We start from the raw sequence: 18,243 nt of genomic DNA on the forward strand, positions 1-18,243 counted from the left end.
GAAGTGCAAAATTAAGCTAAGTAAAACTATGATATTTACAGATGTGTAAAAGTGACTATTAAAGAAAAAAAAAACATTTTACAGTTATATTTTTGGGATCGATGAGGATTGAGACTGCTTTGAGTTACATTACTCGAGTGGTGGTTTGAGGATCCTGTCAGTCCTAGCATTGCTAGCAATCAGCAGTTTTGGTTGCCCTAACCAAAGTCAGCAAAGGCCTATGGGAAATTATATCAATCTGACTCTGGAATGTTGATGCAGAATTCTGTGCTCCTGCACAGAATTCACATACATTAAGCATCCAGAGACAGATTGATATAATTTCCCATAGGCCTTTGTTGTCATTGGTTAGGGCAACCAAAACTGCTGATTGCTAGCAATGCTAGGGCTGACAGATCCCTGTAAGCATCAGCAGTTTTGATAGCTTTTCTGAAATTCACAATGAAATATTGGGAATGCATAGTGAATGAAAACAATTCAGTATAGGGCGTCAAAACTTTGATTGCTTAGCACCAATTTTATAATGTCAATATTGCATGTGGAGGGGCTTTTTTTTATATGACGTCTGTGTCTGAGATTGGATATTTTGGGGGGAAAAAAATCCAAAAATCCAGTATAGAAAATGACCATTTTCAAATCAGAAAAAGTCTAACTTTTTATTTAGAAAATGTGCTATCACGTTACTACATATTACCACTGTTAAACACATTATTGTTAACACATATACCCCCCTCTTTTACTAAGGCGTGCTAACCGTTTTAGCGTGCGCTAAATGCTAACGCATCCACAGAATATAATGGGTGCGTTAGCATTTAATGCGCCCTAGTAAAAGGACCCCATTATTAGTAACTAGGTCTTAGTGAATAAAATGGAACCAGTGGTAAAATAACGCAGGCTAACAGTGTTACTGTGCACCAAAGCAGTAATACACATTAGCAATTTTAGCTGCAAATGGGCTCTAACACAGTGGTTCCCAACCCTGTCCTGGAGGACCACCAGGCCAATCAGGTTTTCAGGCTAGCCCTAATGAATATGCACGAGAGAGATTTACATATAATGGAAGTGACAGGCATGCAAATCTGCTCCATGCATATTCATTAGGGCTAACCTGAAAACCCGACTGGCCTGGCGGTCCTCCAGGACAGGGTTGGGAACCACTGTTCTAACGCATCCAAATCCCTAGAAACTGCCAAACCCAAACAACAAAAAAAACAAGATTCTTTACAACTTTGCTGAGTAAATAAGAAAGTCAGTCAATCATTCCGTTCTCATCAGAAATGTCTGGAGTACAAACTTTTCTAACTGTAAGTGAAATCTAACTTGAGAGGCAAAGCTGAGCAATTTTTATGACCCATCACAAATTCTCTTGATTTATTTTCTAACAGTTATTAAAATTAAACATGTAATAGCATCCTTGAAAATTATTTGCAAGCTCTGAAATAGAAAGCTTCTGATAAGATGAAAATGAATGTATTAAATTGGTTTCCGTACAAATTATGAATTAGTTCTAACACTTGGAAAGAGAAATTGATAAAGCTACTTTGTCATAGGTTAACTAAGTTCATATCTCTGTTTATAGTAAACCTAAAACATAGGAACTGAAATTTGTTGCCAGAGGATGTATTCAAGTTAGTATAGCTGGGCCTAAAAAGGGTTTAGACAAGATCTGATGAAAAAGACCATAAACCTTTATTAGTCGTGTAGACCTACTTAAGCATTGCCATACTAGGACAGACTGATAGTTCCTTAAACCCAGTATTCTGTGTCCAAAAGTGGCCAATCCAGGCTGGAAGTACTTGGCAAGATCCCAAAAGGTAGATTTTATGCTGCTTATCCCAGAAATAAGTAGGTATGTTCCTGAATTCATCTTGCTTTTAGGAACTTATCCAAACATTTTTAAACCCTGCTAAGCTAACTCCTTTAATCACATTTTCTGGCAAGGAATTCCAGAGTTTAATTATACCTGAATGAAGAAATATTTTCTCTGAGTTGTTTTAAGTTTAGGTTTCATTATGTGCCCCCCTGGTCCTTGTATTTTTGGAAAGAGTAAACAGGCGATTCACATCTACTCATTCCATTCCACTCAATATTTTATAGTCCTCTATCATATTTCCCCTCAGCCGTCTCTTTCCCAAGCTGAAGAGTTCTAGTCTCTTTAACCTTTCTTTCCTCAGGAAAGTTGACCCATTTCCTTTATCATTTTCATCGCCTTTCTCTGTACCTTCTCTAATTCCACTACAGATGCAGTGACCAGAATGCAGGCAATATTCAAAGTGCGGTTGCACCGTGGAGCAATACAAAGGCCAGTCTTGTTCTCCATTCCTTTCCTAATAATGCCTAACATTCTTTGTGCTTTCTTAGCTGCCACTTCACACTGAGCAGAAGGTTTCAACATATCAGCAAGAATGACACATGAATCCTTTTCCTTGGCAAACTCCGAATGTGGATCCTTGCCTCATGTAACTTTTGTTTGAGTTCCGGTTACCATATGGCTCCAGAACAAGGAGGATGGATTGACACATCCGGGTTTTATTTCCATTGAAAGTAACGGAAGTAAAACCCAGATGTCTCAATCTTCTGGAGGCTGTTATAGGGGAAAGCATCCTTCAGGAATTCAAGACAAGGTTGGATAAGTTTCTACTGGAACAGAACATACACAGGTAAGGCTAGACTCAAATAGGGCATTGGTCTTTGACCTAAGGGCTGCCGCATGAGCGGACTGCTGGGCACGATGGACCACTGGTCTGACCCAGCAGCGGCAAATCTTATGATCTTATATTCTTATGGAGCCTTATGGTAACCCTACATACATCACTTTGCTCTTGCTCACAATAAGGGACCTGATTTTATAAAAGGTGTCTGGTGACACCTCACTCAACATAGACACTGATAGATGTCAATGTTAGGCAATAGTATAGTAGGCCAGGGTTTTCCTGTCCAAATTTACCAGCCCCTAATATGGACGTCTACCTACGCCTAAGTCATACCATGCCTATTCTCCACTCTTAACCACGCCTACTTTTCAGGTAGGCACCTCGGTTTAGACATCAGTAGGTGCTGCACCAATTTCCACGTGGAACTTTGATCATTTTAAAATCATGATAATAATGATTTACATTGAAGCTATGATTATTTATTTAAAATTCCAGTTCTTTATTTTTTTATTCTTTATTTTTGTCAACTTTCATTGGGTTTGGGGGGTTTAGTATGATTCCTTCAATAATATGTTATAAACTAAATTTTGGGGGAGGATAGGGGGAAAGGTGAATAGGGAAAAGGGAAGGGGGTAGGAATTAGGGGGAGGGTATTGAGAGATGTAATGGGTAATTTGGAAATATATTTTGAAGAAACGAAAGACATTTGATGGAAATTAATATGATGAATTTTAATGTAATGACTATTTTATTGTATTATATTATTGTATATTTACTGATTTCTTCAATAAAAATGTTATAAATTAAAATCATTTTTTAATTGGCTTTTGGTGGCATTTTCAATTGTCATGCCATTTAAACCAATTTAAAAAAATTAATTTCCGCACAGAAATTGGCTAGGCCCTGCAAAGTGCCGCTGATCTAGGCACCGCTTATAAGATCAGGGCCATGGTATTTAAAAGATCTTTGCAGAAAAAAACCTGCTTAAACCCTATTCCATAAATAGCACCTAAAGTTAGCACTTATACCTGGGAGCTGCGCCTAACTTTAGGCACCAACCAAGACGTGGGGAAAAACCTCGTGCCTAAACTTAGGCGTGGATGCTACTTATTTGGAATTAACACATGTAACTTTGAGGATGGCCCCTGCTCCGCCCTCCTCCCTTATCTGCACCCCTTGTTTTGATGTCTTGCGCAAATTTAAGGTGCAGATCATGTGCATAAATTTATAGTCATAAATTTAAATGAAAACCAATTAATGCTTGGCTCACTATTCAATTAAACAGCATGCACAAATTGGGGGAGAGGATGAATTTTAGGAAAATACTGAAAACTCAATTGTTTGGCTAATGCCTTCTTATGCTAAGATGTATTTCAGTTGATAATCGCCTTCTAGAATTTTATTTTTTTTCTGACATTGAAGTATAATTTAAAGCTTGTTTGTACTTCTGAATTGATCGAATTTGTGCTCTATCCCTATTATAATAGGGATAATTAACGATTTTGTCTTGATATGTCTATGTTATACGTGATAAGTGGGGGGAAACAAGATTCTATGTATGTCATATGGCAACCGCATAGTTGTATGCGGTATATAAATTTTTAAATAAATTTGCACACACAACTCAAAGTGCCATGTATAGAACTAGGGGGGGTAAATGGTAGCTGCCATTTTAGACACTCAGGCCTGGATTCTGTATAGGACGCCAGTCCAGGAGTCCTATAAAGAATCGGGCCTACACCCGCCCAAAGTTAACCAGATTCTGTAACTGACGTCCATGTTGCAGACGCCGGTTACAGAATCGGGTTTAACATGCCCAAACCCCCTTCCCACTCCCCCAACGGCCCCCCGAAGATCACCGGCAGGAGGGTGCCCAACTCCTCCTGCCGGATCCCCCAATGCCCCCCCTAAGATCGCCAGCAGGAAGGTGCTCAATCCTTCCTGCCGACAGAACCCACCCCCCGACGATCACCAGCAGGAAGGTGCTCAGCCCTTCCTGCTGACAAAACCCGCCCCCCCCTACGATCGCGGCAGGAGGGTACCCAACCCCTCCTGCCGACCCCCCAACGGCTCCCCCTAAGATCGCCGGCAGGAGGGTGCCCAACCCCTCCTGCCAGACCCCACCCAACGAACCCCCCCACACCGAAACCCCCCCGGACGGCTCCTTGCATGTCCGGCCAGCAGGACCGCCTCCGTCCAAATGAGGCAGGCCCGCCCCTCCCCTGCCCAACACATAGGATCCTAGGGCCTGATTGGCCAGGCGCCTAAGGCCCCTCCCACTATAGGAGGGGCCTTAGGCGCTTGGGACAATCAGTCCCTAGGATCATGTGGGTTGGGCAGGGGAAGGGAGGGCCCGCCTCATTTGGAGGGAGGTGGGCCTGCTGGCCGGACGTGCAAGGAGCCGTCCGATCCAACTTGAGAAAGTAAGTCTAAGGGGGGAGTTCATTGGGGAGAGGTCCGTCAGGATGGGTTGGGCACCTCCTGCCGGCGATCTTAGGGGGAGCCATTAGGGGGGGCCAGCAGGAGGGGTTGGTCACCCTCCTGTCACGATTGTTGGGAGGACCATTGGGAGGTCAGCAGGAGGGGTTGGGCAGCCTCCTGCCGCAATCGCTGGGGGGAGGGGAGACTTGTGGCCACAGCTGTGACCACTATACTAATCACAGCAGGGAGATCCTTGCCGTGATTAGGTACAGCGGCTGCATCTACTTACCATGTAGGCCAGCATTTTGCTAGCCTACATTGTAAGCGTCTCCCGTTCTGCTAGGGAGAATCATAGGGCTGCCTAGGTTCGCTTAAGGCTACCGCCTAGCCTTATGTGAGCTTAGGCGGGCTTGCGGGCCTCTCTAGGCTCCCTGGAGGCGCCTTCAATATAGGCGGCCTGCCTGGGGAGCTTTTTTTATTTTTTTTTAACGTGCCTCCCGATTGGCTGATTAGACAGCCGTAGGACGCCTACAGCTGCCTACAGTCGGGAGCACTTTGCAGAATCAGGGCCCCAGTGTCCCAGTCTCATAAGGTCCTCCTGCAATTGTTCACAATCCTCCTGTGATTTGACAACCTGTGCTATTCACTGCTTATTTAAAGAGCAAGCAACAAGGAACGGGCCTGCTCTTTGGGATCTTGCCAGGTAACTGTGACCAGGACTAACCACATCAGAGACAGGATGCTGAGCTTAATGGACTTCTTGGTTTGACCCAGTATAATACATCTTATGGTTTTATATTCTAAAATAACACATTCTAATATGCCTTGGTTATATACAATGCTCTACACATTGCTTTGCCACACAAACTCCTAATATTTTCAGTAGTATTTTAAGGTGCATTACATTCAGGTACACAAGAAATTTCCCTATCCCCAGAGGGCTTACAGTCTATACCAGACATGGGCAACTCTGGTCCTTGAGGGCCGGAATCCAATTGGGTTTTCAGGATTTCCCCAATGAATATGCATTGAAAGCAGTGCATGCAAATAGATCTCATGCATATTCATTGGGGAAATCCTGAAAACCCGATCGGATTCTGGCCCTCGAGGACCAGAGTTGCCCATGTCTGGTCTATACTGTGGTGTAGTGAAAGGGGTGATAGAGGCGCATGGCATGGCGCCCTTCCCCCGACCTAATCTTCGCTCTTTCCCCTATTCCCCCCCCTGCTGCACGCACGCACCCTTCCCTTGCCCCTTACCTCTAGTTATTCACCGCCACGAGCAACCCCGTTGTTCACTGCTCCTCGTGACCCCGTTGTCTCTCCCACTGACGCCACTTCCTATGTGTGGCACCCGGAAGTGATGTCAGCAGGAGAGACGACGCGTCCACGAGGATCACGTTGAAGTTCTGGTTGCTCACGGCGATGAACAACTAGAGGTAAGAGGGAAGGAGGCGCGAGAAGCAAGGGGAGGAGTGGGAGGAGGAAGGGTGCTGGCACCCCCACCAACGGGGCACCTGGGGTAGACCATTCCCCCTTACTACGCCACTGAGTCTATATTTGTCCTAAGGCAATGGAGGGTAAAGTGACTTACCCCAAATCACATGAATCAACAGTAGGATTTAAACTAGACTTTCCTGGTTGGTACCAGTGGCGTATTAAGGGGGGTGGGGGTGGCGGTCTGGCCCAGGCATCATCTTAGTGGGGGCAGAAGCACTCATCCTCTTCTCCGACAACCCACTCCTTCCCTCGTACCTCTTTAATTTTCCAGGCGCGAAGAGCATCATGAACTTGTTGTCTGCATCGGTGTTGGCTCTCTCTGATCTCACTTTTGGATCCCGTGCCTAGGAAGTGACATTAGAGCAGGGATCTCAAAGTCCCTCCTTGAGGGCCACAATCCAGTCATGTTTTCAGGATTTCCCCAATGAATATGCACTGAAAGCAGTGCGTGCACATAGATCTCATGCATATTCATTGGGGAAATCCTGAATACCCGACTGGATTGCGGCCCGAGGGACTTTGAGACCCCTGCATTAGAGGGAGAGCAGACAAGACGTGGGCAGCAAGTTCGTGATGCTTCTCACGCTGGGAAAATTAAAGAGGTATGGGGAAGGGGGTCATGGCAGGATGGGGCTCAGGAAGGAGCGGGGTGGAAAAGAGGGTGGGGGGGGCACTCACCTTTGCTACACCTCTGGTTGGTACTCCAGTGCTTTAACCACTAGACTACTCCTCCACTCCAATAATAATTACTCCAAACATTTCTAAGTAGAAAAGTCCTATCGCTGCCTAAGTCCCTCCTTGCCCACTAAATTTGGTGCCCTTACCTGTTTCCAAGTTATATAGTAGAAGACACAGACACACAGAGTCACCAAAATTGCAACTCATACAAATAGTACGATCTTACAAGCCACTCTTCAGATGGAACTGGGATCAAAAAATATGAACCATTTGAATTTTCAGTGTTCTTACATTTCATCACTGCTTGAATTTCATAAACTGGTTCTAGTGCCAATGTTCCTTCAAACTTCTCAGGAAAGGGATAACTGTAGTCCCATGAAGCAGTTAGCACATCGGAAAGGGTTACCGTTCTTGTCCTGCTCTTCGGCATCTTCCATTCTGTGATTTCGGTCAGGGTGTAAATCTGGTCATCCTCGCATTCGTAAAATTCACCCCGTTGCGACAGCGGTAAAGCAAACGAGTGATGCTGGTTGTTTCTGAGCACGCCACAGTTCAAGGCCATCATGCCGTCCACCTCTTCCACGGAGCTGAACGTGATCTGCTCGCCCGCACTCACAAGCAGATTGGACAGTTTAATGTCCTCCTGGCTGTAGAAACGAGGATGGCCAAACCTACTGTGCCCAATGTGCAGTGTTTTTGTGATCTCTTCGATGGAATGATATGGAGCTGGGTCAGCCTTGATCTGAAAAAGACCTATAAAAGAGGAATCAAGAAATTGTGCAAAAAAATTAAAACAACAACATACCATCAAAAAAATGTAGGGGTCCTTTTACTATGGCGCGCAAGCTGTTTTAGTGCACATTAAACGCTAATGCGTCCATAGACTATAATGGACGTGTTAGCATTTAGTACATGCTAAAATGGCTAGCGTGCCTTAGTAAAAGGACCCTATAGTGCAGGGGTGTCCAACCTGCGGCCCGAGGGCCACATGTGGCCCTGTGAAGTATTTTGTGCGGTCCCGGTCGAGGGCGATGCGGTGTTTTCCTCTGCTGCCCCCGGGTGTTTACCGTCTTGCCGGCTCCCTCCTCTGTCTTGCTGCAGCATTTGCGTATTTTTGCGGCCCCAGAAACATTTATTTCGGCCAATGCAGCCCAGAGAAGCCAAAAGGTTGGACACCCCTGCTATAGTGCATTATGTACTTAAATTCTAAATTTCAGCCAGTGAGCCTGTCTAACCATAACCTACTTAAATATGAATACTATGTAGATTACACGTTATAGCGCGCAATCGTAGATAACCAGCCTCAAGGCACATTGGAGTTTAGCTAACTGGTAATAAACTTGACAAATTTGTAAGTACAAGCTATAATATTTTATTTACAGATGACTTACACATAATTGCATCTAACTGAATAGGTACCGATGAGAGGGTGTTGATAAATTCTCAGCCCAACCAAGAAGAGAATGATGTGGATATGGTTCAATCAATGATCTGAAACAATGTCAAAACATAGGGCTCCTTTTACAAAGGCACACTAGCGGTTTTAGCGCGCTTAGTGCGTGCTAAAATGCCGCACGCACTAGTTTTTCAGCTAGCGCACGCTATAGTGCGTGCTAATCTTGTGCGTGCATTAAAAACGCTAACGAATGAATAAAAAAAAATAAAATAAATTTAAAAAAATAAATTAAAAATTAAATTAAAAAAAAAGAAATAAATTTTTTAAAAAACGCTAACGCGCCTTAGTAAAAAGAGCCCATGGTTTTGTTTCTGCAAATTGGCACTTAACGAAATAAGATAACACTCTTTTCAGCTTCAGTGGCACAATAACGCTCGGAATTTAGGAAGTTGGTTGGTTGGGCTGAGAACTTTTCAGCACCCCCTCGTATATAGGGAAATGTTTCAAGTTTAAGTTTCAAGTTTTATTAATTTGAATATACCGACCATCGACATGCATCTAACTCAGTGGTTTCAAACTCGCGGCCCAGGGGCCACATGCGGCCCGCCAGGTACTATTTTGAGGCCCTCGGTATGTTTATCCTAATCACAAAAGTAAAATAAAACAGTTTCTTGATCATATGTCTCTTTAGCTATAAATCACAATATTATTATTAAGACTTGGCCAAAAGGAAAGATTTATAAACTATAAAGAGTTTTACCTCATGCAAAATTGTCATTTCTTTAATTAGACATTAACTATTTTTTCTGAGGCCCTCCAAGGACCTTCAAATCCAAAATGTGGCCCTGCAAAGGGTTTGAGTTCGAGACCACTGATCTAACTGGTTTACAATACTAAAAAATGAAAGGTTAAAATAATTATTATAGTTGGGGGAAAGAGTGAACATTAAAAAGACAAATTACAAATACGGACATGAGCTTGAGGGTAAAAGGGGAGGGGAGAGTCAATAATTACATCATTAAAAACAAAATTAAAAAGAACGAAAAAAGGGAAGTGAGTGGATCGCTTCTTAAAAGTGGTTAATGTTAAATTTTGCTAGCTGTTGAAGAGGAAATATTTTAAAGCTATGGTATGCATCTTGAAATAAGAACGTTTTTAGCTTAATCTTGAATTTGTCGAGAGAATTTTCAAGGTGGAGTTGAGGTGGCATGGCGTTCCATAAGGTTGGAGCGACAATGGAAAAGTTAGTTGTTCTAGTGTAGTAGAATTCTTTGATGGAAGGGATGGTCAATAAATTCTGATCAGCTGATCTAAGGGTCCGGGAAGGACAAAAAGGGATGATGAGTTTATCAAGAAAAGATGGGAGACGCGAAAGTTTCATTTTGAAGACCAGCATTAAGGTTTTATAAGTGATACGGTGAGTAATGGGTAAATACCCATTATTTGCATAAACAAAGTGTAATCAATCAATTAATTAATTAACATAAATTGTTTTCAAATCTGAAAAACAGAAAATTCTAAATATATCCATATATAATCTGAAAATGGATAACTTTATAAGTATAGTATTAGTTCACTATAAAGCTGTTCTGCAAATCTTTTTCATGGAGACTCAGAACACAGGGCAGTGAAGTTTGTTACAAACAAATATGCTAGAGCAGTGTTCTTCAACCACCGGTCCATGGACCAGTGCCGGTCCACAGAAATTTCCTGCCGGTACATCAGGCCCCAAACAGTGTTCTTCAACCGCCGGTCCACGGTGCGATCGATGCAGCGTTATCTTCGAGCCAGCTCCCTCTTCCTAACTGATTCAGTGCACAAAGCCACGGGCAGTGGCTCATATGGGCATCCTGCACCTGAACCGGGACATGCAAGGTGCAATTAGTACTATTATGGGGCGGTGTCTGGGGTGGAGATTGGGTAGAGATGGGCGGGGTCTGGCCAACAACTTAGCCCAGTGTTCTTCAACCGCCGGTCCACGGACCGATGCCAGTCCACAGACCGATGCCAGTCCACAGAATAATTCTTTTATTTCTGCCGTTCCATAGGTGTAAAAAGGTTGAAAAACACTGTGCTAGAGATTCTGAGCGTCAGCCACTTAGGAGCGTTTTTGGATTTAACTCCACATCGTTGTAATCTATATGGTTCTCAATTAGTGAAGCATAGGACAACTTGGGCCCTGAGGAAGGAGTGTTTCTCTGAAACATGGACCATGTTGGGTCCGGTCCCCATGCACAAGAGAGGCATCCTTTGGAAATATTTTACTGACTTTTAATAAAATTCCTGCAACTTGTACATTCATTTCTGCTGTTTGTTTTTTGGCTCTATTCTTTCACTGCAGACTCATTGGATTTTTCTTTGTTTTTGCTTTGAAAACATGAAAAATACATGACATAAGCTATCATTTATTAATCTCTCTCTCTCTCTCTCTCTCTCTCTCTCTCTCTCTCTGATAAGAGGCTGTAGTACCAGTAGCAACCACAAGTTGTCAGTGTAAAAGTTCAATCAGAAACCAGACTACCAGATGCAGCCACTGAGTATCAGTATAATAATTATAATGGAAGAACAATCTCTGTTACAAATGGGCATGGTCTAGGTCTGAAAAGCTCTGTACTATAACATCTTGAAGAGGTGTTAAGAGACTACCTGCTGAGGGAAAGAAAACTTCACTGGTGAGTATATTATTGTCTCCACACAATAAGCCTGAAGCACCACTCAACCTCTTCCCCTTGTTGGCCAACTCCCTCCCTCTCTTCCCCTCACCTTCGTGGTGCTTTTCAAAACCAAAGTTTTCGCTCTAAGAGGGCCCCTGACGTGGCAGCCCTGACGCTTCTCCTCTGGCACGAGCTGCCCAGGCAGAAACAGAAAGTCGAGTCAGAGGAGAAGTGTTGAGACTGTCGCATCAGGGGCCCTCTGGGAGCGAAAACTTTGGTTTTGAAAAGTGCCAGAAAGGTGAGGGGAAGGGAGGGAGGGAAATGGCCTGGCAAGAGGAAAAAGATGCCTGGACCGTGGGGCCCCCTGGAGCTGTGGGGCCCAGGGAAGTTGCCCTGTTTGCCTTCCCCTAACGCTATCCTCTGTGCACACAAACCCCCGCCGCCGCCATCCTCCTCCATGTATGCCTCACTCCCCGACATTGCGCTTACCATTAGTATTGGAAACCTGCTGCCACTGTCAATGCTGTATACCTGCTCCTGCCTTTGCTGAGAATCTCTGAGGGGGCGGGAGCTGGCAGGCTTTGAGCATGTGCAGATGCTCAAAGCTCCTCACTGGATCAAAATGCTGTTGGGGCGTGGAGGAGGGTGGTGGGGGTTTGTGTGCACGGAACTTTGAGATTCATCACGGTGGGGGGGCATGTATTCAGTGGGGAGAGTGGGTGGAGGGGATGGGGGGATTGTTCTATTGAAAATTGCAGCCCTGGTGGTCATCAGAAGTTGAATGGGGGACAGCCGTGCCATTGGTCAGGTAGTGGATCAAATATAAACCAAGACCCTCATTTTTGGGTCAATATTTTGGCCCAAAAATCTTGGTTTATATTCGAGTATATATGGTAAGTCAGGATTTTTTAAGGGGAAAGCAAAGTAAAGACTTCAAATTATCCCTGTCAACTCCTAAGCAGCTGTAAATCCAATGAGAACATCAATTTAATGATAAAAATGTATCAGTTTTGAGAATTTATATCTGCTGTCTATATTTTGCCCTATATTTGTCTATTTTTCTATAGTTACTGAGGTGACATCTTTGAAAACCCCCAAATATAAATAATTAACATTTTCTCTGCGTATAGGTGGTTTGTGGTTTTTTAAAAAATTTTATGGTTACCATTATGAAATAATAAGATATTGTGTGTACATGAAAAATGAATGGAAGAAATTGGGGGGGGCGGGACTAGGGTGGGATTGGGGCGGGGCTAGGGCAGGATTGGGGTGGGCTAGGGCAGGATTGGGGGCGGGACTGAATATTAATAGATGTCCCGTTTTGATGAAAAAAATAAATGGTCACATTATGGATAACGCTCTCATCCTCTCTGTCTCATTGGCTTGCAACCTCAGAACCATCTTTGATTTGTCTCTTTCCTTCTCTTCGCAAAACTTGTTGTTTCTTTTCTCTACAAAATCCGGTCTTTCATTTTTGAGCTCACTGTCAAGACCCTCATCCACACTCTCATCACCTCTCACCTGGACTACTGCAACTTGCCTCTTACTGGTCTTCCGCTAAGCCATCTCTCTTCCCTTCAATCTGTTCAGAATTCTGCTGCACGCCTCATATTCTGACAGTGTTATTATGCTCACATTACCCCTCTCTCTCAAGTCACTTAACTGGCGCCCTGTTCATTTCTGCATACAGTTCAAACTCTTCCTACAAATGTCTTCACTCTATAGCTCTTCAGTATCTCTTCTGTCTCATCTCTCTCTATTAGAGAATGACACGGGGAAAAAATCTGTCCCCGTCACTGCACCGTCCCCGGCCCACCATCCTCTGCACCGCCCCGTCACCGCCGTTCCTTTCACCGCCCCGTCACCGTCACCGCCATCCCTTTCACCGCCCCGTCACTGCCATCCCATTCACCGCCCCATCACCGTCCCCGTCTAGCACCCATTTTCTTCCCTCCGCTCCCCCATAGTCTGGCATCTGTCTTCTTCCCTTCCAGCGTCTTCTCCCCACTCTGCCTTCCACATTTCCTTTCAGGGTCTGTTCCTCTCTACCCTCTTTCAATGTCTGTTCTATTCCTTTCCACCACCACCCTTCCCTCCCTCCTTTACCATCTGTTCCTTTCTACCACCCTTCTTTCATATCTTCTATCAGTCCCCCCACCATCACTAGCAGTCTCTCTTCTCCCTTACCATGAGCAAATAGAACTTCTGAAAATTGTATTGCTGAGGCATTATTTCTAGTACGCCTTTTTTTCCTGATGGATAATGACATCAATTTTATAATTCTTACTGTCTGCTCTGATTTCATTCACAATTTGGTTTGTGTTTTGTACCTGAGGATTCCATGAGGCATTTAACCTTTTCCTGTCTCTTCTGTGATTTCAAGTTGATTCCTTCAATAATGGAGTCTCAAGGCAGTAGCAGTTTTCTATTTTGGGCTCTTTTGACATTGTTTAAGGGATTTCTTGTACATTTAGTGCTGGTCTTCTTTGATGAGGTCACTTCAGAATCTATTTCCAAGGAAGAGAAACTTTTTCCCTTTCACCCCCTCCTTCCTTGTGTGAGCCGGAACATGCGGTCCCCGCAAGCAAGTAATTTTATATCATTTTCATTCTATTCATTCATAGAAATTAAAGTCTAGATAATGCCAGTCACATAACAAAACATGATTTTACAAAAATAATTCCCTGCACAGTCAAGCCTGCAAGGATTACTATATGTCTTTCAGCAGCTCCCCTCCCTCCCTCCCCCTTACCTTCGTGGCCAAGTCAAAATGATCTACCAACAATAAAATTTTAAAAACACAAAGCACGCTGTATGCAGAGAAAATGTTAATTATCATTTATATTCCGCAGGTTTTCAAAGAAGTCAAGGCAGATGACTTTATGCAATGTCACCTCAGTAACAACTATACAAAAATAGACAAATATTCCCCCTCCCTTTTACTAAACTGCGATAGCGGTTTTTAGCGCAGGGAGCTGCGCTGAATGCCCCACGCTGCTCTCAACGCTCATAGGCTCCCTGCGCTAAAAACCGCTATTGCGTTTTAGTAAAAGGGGGCCATAGTGCAAAATATAGACAGCAGATATAAATTCTCAAAACGGACACATTTTGATCACTAAGTTGAAAATAAAATCATTTTTCCTACCTTTTTGTCTGGTGATTTCATGAGTCTCTGGTCCTTCTTCTGATCCTTCTTCTTTCTTCTCCTGCCCCCCCCTCTTTCTTTCTCTCTCCCCCTGGCTCCCCTCTTTCTTTCTGCCTTTCTTTCTCTCCCTCTTGACCCCCTCTTTCTTTCTGCCTTTCTTTCTCTCTCCCCTTGGTCCCCCTCTTTCTTTCTGCCTTTCTTTCTCTCTCCCCCTGACCCCTCTTTATTTCTGCCTTTCTTTCTCTCTCCCCCTGCCCCCCCTCTTTATTTTTTCCTTTCTTTCTCTTTCCCCCTAGCCCCCACAAAGCCATCGTGCCAATTTCTCCACTTCCACGATTCTTTCCCTACCCTCACCCCCAAGCCAGCAGCCGATTTCACCCTGCTCCTTCCTCGATGTCCTGAACTTCATCGGGCAGCAGCAGCATTCACAATTCACTGATGTTGCCCGCTTCAGGCCTTCCTCTCTGTCGGGTCCTGTCTTCATGAAAACAGGAAGTAGGCAGGACCCGGCAGAGAACAAGGCCTGAAGCCGGCAACAGCAGCGAATTGTAAACGCTGCTGCTGCCCGAAGAAGGTAATGGAGCACCGAGGCAGACCGCTTCTCCCCCCTCCCAGCCGAATCCCCGCTGACCCTCCTATCCCCCCCCCCGTGAACCTTTCCAACCCTCCCAGCGAGAGCAGCAAACCTCCTTCGCGGCTTTCTCCTCCCTCTGCCGCGTCACTGATGACGTCATCAGTGATGCGGCAGAGGGAGGAGAAAGTCGACGCTACTGGAGGGAGGTTTGCTGCTTTCGCTGGGAGGGTCGGAAAGGTTCACTTGGGGGGGTAGATAAGAGAGTCAGCGGGGGTTCGGCTGGGAGGGGGGAGAAGCGGTCTGCCTCGGTGCTCTAAGTCCTGGCGCCATTACCTTTTTCGTCCCTCCCGCCCCCCCCTTGGTACGCTACTGCTCTCCAGCTCTCCTTAGTTTGCCGGTTTTCTTTTTCGGCGACCGGCACGCTTTCAAAGAGCCGCGCACGCGCGGCAGCTCAAAGTTCAATCTTCTGCTCTGCTGCAACTTCCTGTTTCCGGTTGGGTCAGAGCAGAAGATTGAATACTGAGCAGCCGCGCGTGAGCGGCTCTTTTGAAAGCGTTCCGGTCGCCGAAAAAGAAAGCCGGCAAACTAAGGTGAGGTGGAGAGAGGAAGCTGGTTAAACGATCGAGCCGGCGTGCGGGTGGGCGGATGGGGGTGCAGGGACCACGATCCTTTATGCCTCACTGCGGTGACAAGACCATTCACCGCTCCACGGGGCGGTGATGGCCTTGTCCCCGTCCCCGCAGAGGCTGCTAATTTTCAATCCCCGTTTTTGGCGGGTTACCCGCGGCTAAACGCAGTAGCCGCGGGTAAACCGCCACCGTGTCATTCTCTACTCTCTATACTTCACCCTGGCAACTCCATTCGTCGGGTGAGTCTCTCTTGTCAGTAGCTTTTTCCTCTGCTGCCAACTCCGTCCCTTCTACCTTGCTGCGCTACATGTCTGGAACAACCTACCCACTTTTTTGAAGTTGCATTTAAGTCCTACCTTGCCAATCTATAAAGCACCAATATCTGTTGTCATTCCCTCTTACTACCTTAGGCCCCTCACAGTGACAGGAAGGGCCTAAGGCCTTGATTGGCTCAGGTGCCTAAGGCCCCTCCCAAGGCCACTAGGGGGAGGAGTCTTAGGCATCTGGGCCAACCAGGGCCTTAGGCCTCTCACAGTGCATCCCAGGATGCACTGGGAAGGAGAAGGCCTGCCATTTTGAAGAGGTGGGCCTGCTGGCAGGAAAGAGTGAGCATCCCTCCTGCTGGTCTTCTAAAAAAAGATATGTGGGGTCGGATGGGGGATAGCCCACTAGAGCAGGGTTTCATCTTGGGGGCTTGGTGTGTTGGGGAGGTTGTTGGGGGGGGGTCCCCGGGCATGAGGGTCCCCAACCCTGCTTCAGGAGGGAGTGGGCATCCCTCCTGCTGATCTTCTGCATGGGGTTTGGGGGGGCATCGATGGGGGACGGCAATGGCAGGGGGGGGGGAGGCACTAGACCACCAGGCTTATTTTTGAGCTCTATAGGGGTGGGAGCAAATCGGGGACATTCGTGGTGGTGGGTCTGAGCTGTTTTATTTTCCTGTCAGTGCCTGAGCCAATCAGTGCTCAGGCACTGACAGGAAAGTAAGGCTATGACAGCTTAGACCCTGCTGGTACATATCAGCCCTGATTCCTTGTAAATGGAGGGGCATTCCTTTTTGAGAATTGCCTAGAGAGCTCATTTTAATATTAATGACCTCGTTGTACTACATTTGCATAGTACAATCGGAGGCTGCTAGAAAGCACAAAAAAGAGAATGGTGAGCCGTTTTGATAATTGGGCGGTATAATACGTGCATTTAATGTGATTATGTTCAGATCACTACAGCTTTAAGAAGATGTTGAAAACCAAGCTGTTTGCAGACGCATACTTTTGATCTATCTTTCCTAATGTTGTTTGGGCATTTTTGTAACATAAAAAAAAAATGTTACTGAAGAATTTGTAGGTCTTGTCTTCATATGTGTTGATATTATTTTGAAGAATGGTTTGTATTGTTTTTGTTTTAGCTTTATGTATGTTTATTTGGAAACTGCTGTGACTCTAGGTGGTATATTTTTTTAAATAAATAATGATGGCTCAGCGCCATCGTTAAATGCATGGTGACTTTAGAGAATCTGAGCATGAGTCATCTCACTTGTAGGGTTTTCAGTGCCAATTCCACATCTTTCAGTTTTCTAAAAATGCATTTTAAGAAACCATCTCCCTACTTGTTTACTTAACATGCAGATTGTGTATTTTAATCAAGAAGTTAGGAGGTACCTGAGTGGTCTCAGAAACTCAGAACAGGTCTTATTGTTCCTTTACAAAGATACCACAAACCACAGAGATATCAGGACCAGGTCAACTAAAGAAGTAATTTTTCCTAAGTTATGAATTTTCACAAGAATGTGCCAGAGCTGTCTAAAAGCCAAGGCCTAAAACCAGAAAGTTCTCAAAAAGTAACAAAAAGTAATCAAGTCAAATATAATACTTCAGTAAGAGTCACAGGCACAGATACATCACAAGTCTGACACTGAAGCCCTTTTAAAGGTTACAAGTGCCTTTTTTCACATGCTCAGTGATCTAGAGAAAGAACAGCCTGACTTCACAAATTTCTTAGAGATGAAGACAGCTAATAGACTTTCTCATCTTTGTGCTCTGTCTTTAAATCTGGCCGTAAAGTACAAAAAAGTCTGCTCTTCAGATTGCTTGCATTACTCTTGCTATAACTTCTCTTTTCTGCAAAGCTTTAAGTTCCTACAACTTCTCAAAAAGAAAGAATTCCACCGAAAGAATGAAGAAACTAAAGTTTCTACAAAAAGCCTCGTATGACTTCTGTTCCAAGACCTCAATTTAGGAATTGAATAAAAGCCCTGCTGTGCTTTTTAGAATAAATTTTCACAAACAATTTTTTTTTTCCTGTGGAAATATTTTCCTTTAAAAATAATGAAGAAAATGAAATGTTTACATAAAAGATGTGGGTTTTCAAAAATATGCAAGAAAACTGACTGAGATGCACCTTTTTATTTTGGCCTGAACCTTATCACTAGTTCTTAAGAGGATTACATTGTGTAGCAAGGCCCATGATTTAAGTTCCCCTGTGTTTAAAATTAGAATTTCTGGAGTCCCTGCTCTAAAGTTGAAAAAGTTCATTACATTACATTAGGGACTTCTATTCCGCCTATACTTTGCAGTTCAAGGCGGATTACAAAAGAGCT

The 18,243-nt window shown here is 44.5% G+C and overlaps 1 protein-coding gene across 1 annotated transcript in view; it reads right to left on the reverse strand.

Annotated features, from left to right (window-relative positions):
* THEMIS (thymocyte selection associated) overlaps positions 1 to 18,243 on the reverse strand; it is a 126,095-nt gene that overhangs the window by 65,937 nt on the left and 41,915 nt on the right. The window contains exon 3 of the mRNA XM_033937626.1: positions 7,544 to 8,005. Coding sequence (XP_033793517.1) covers positions 7,544 to 8,005 — 462 coding nt within the window. The remainder of the gene's footprint in view (positions 1 to 7,543; positions 8,006 to 18,243) is intronic.

Source organism: Geotrypetes seraphini, chromosome 3 (genome assembly GCF_902459505.1).
Source record: "Geotrypetes seraphini chromosome 3, aGeoSer1.1, whole genome shotgun sequence".
Taxonomy (NCBI): Eukaryota; Metazoa; Chordata; class Amphibia; order Gymnophiona; family Dermophiidae; genus Geotrypetes; species Geotrypetes seraphini.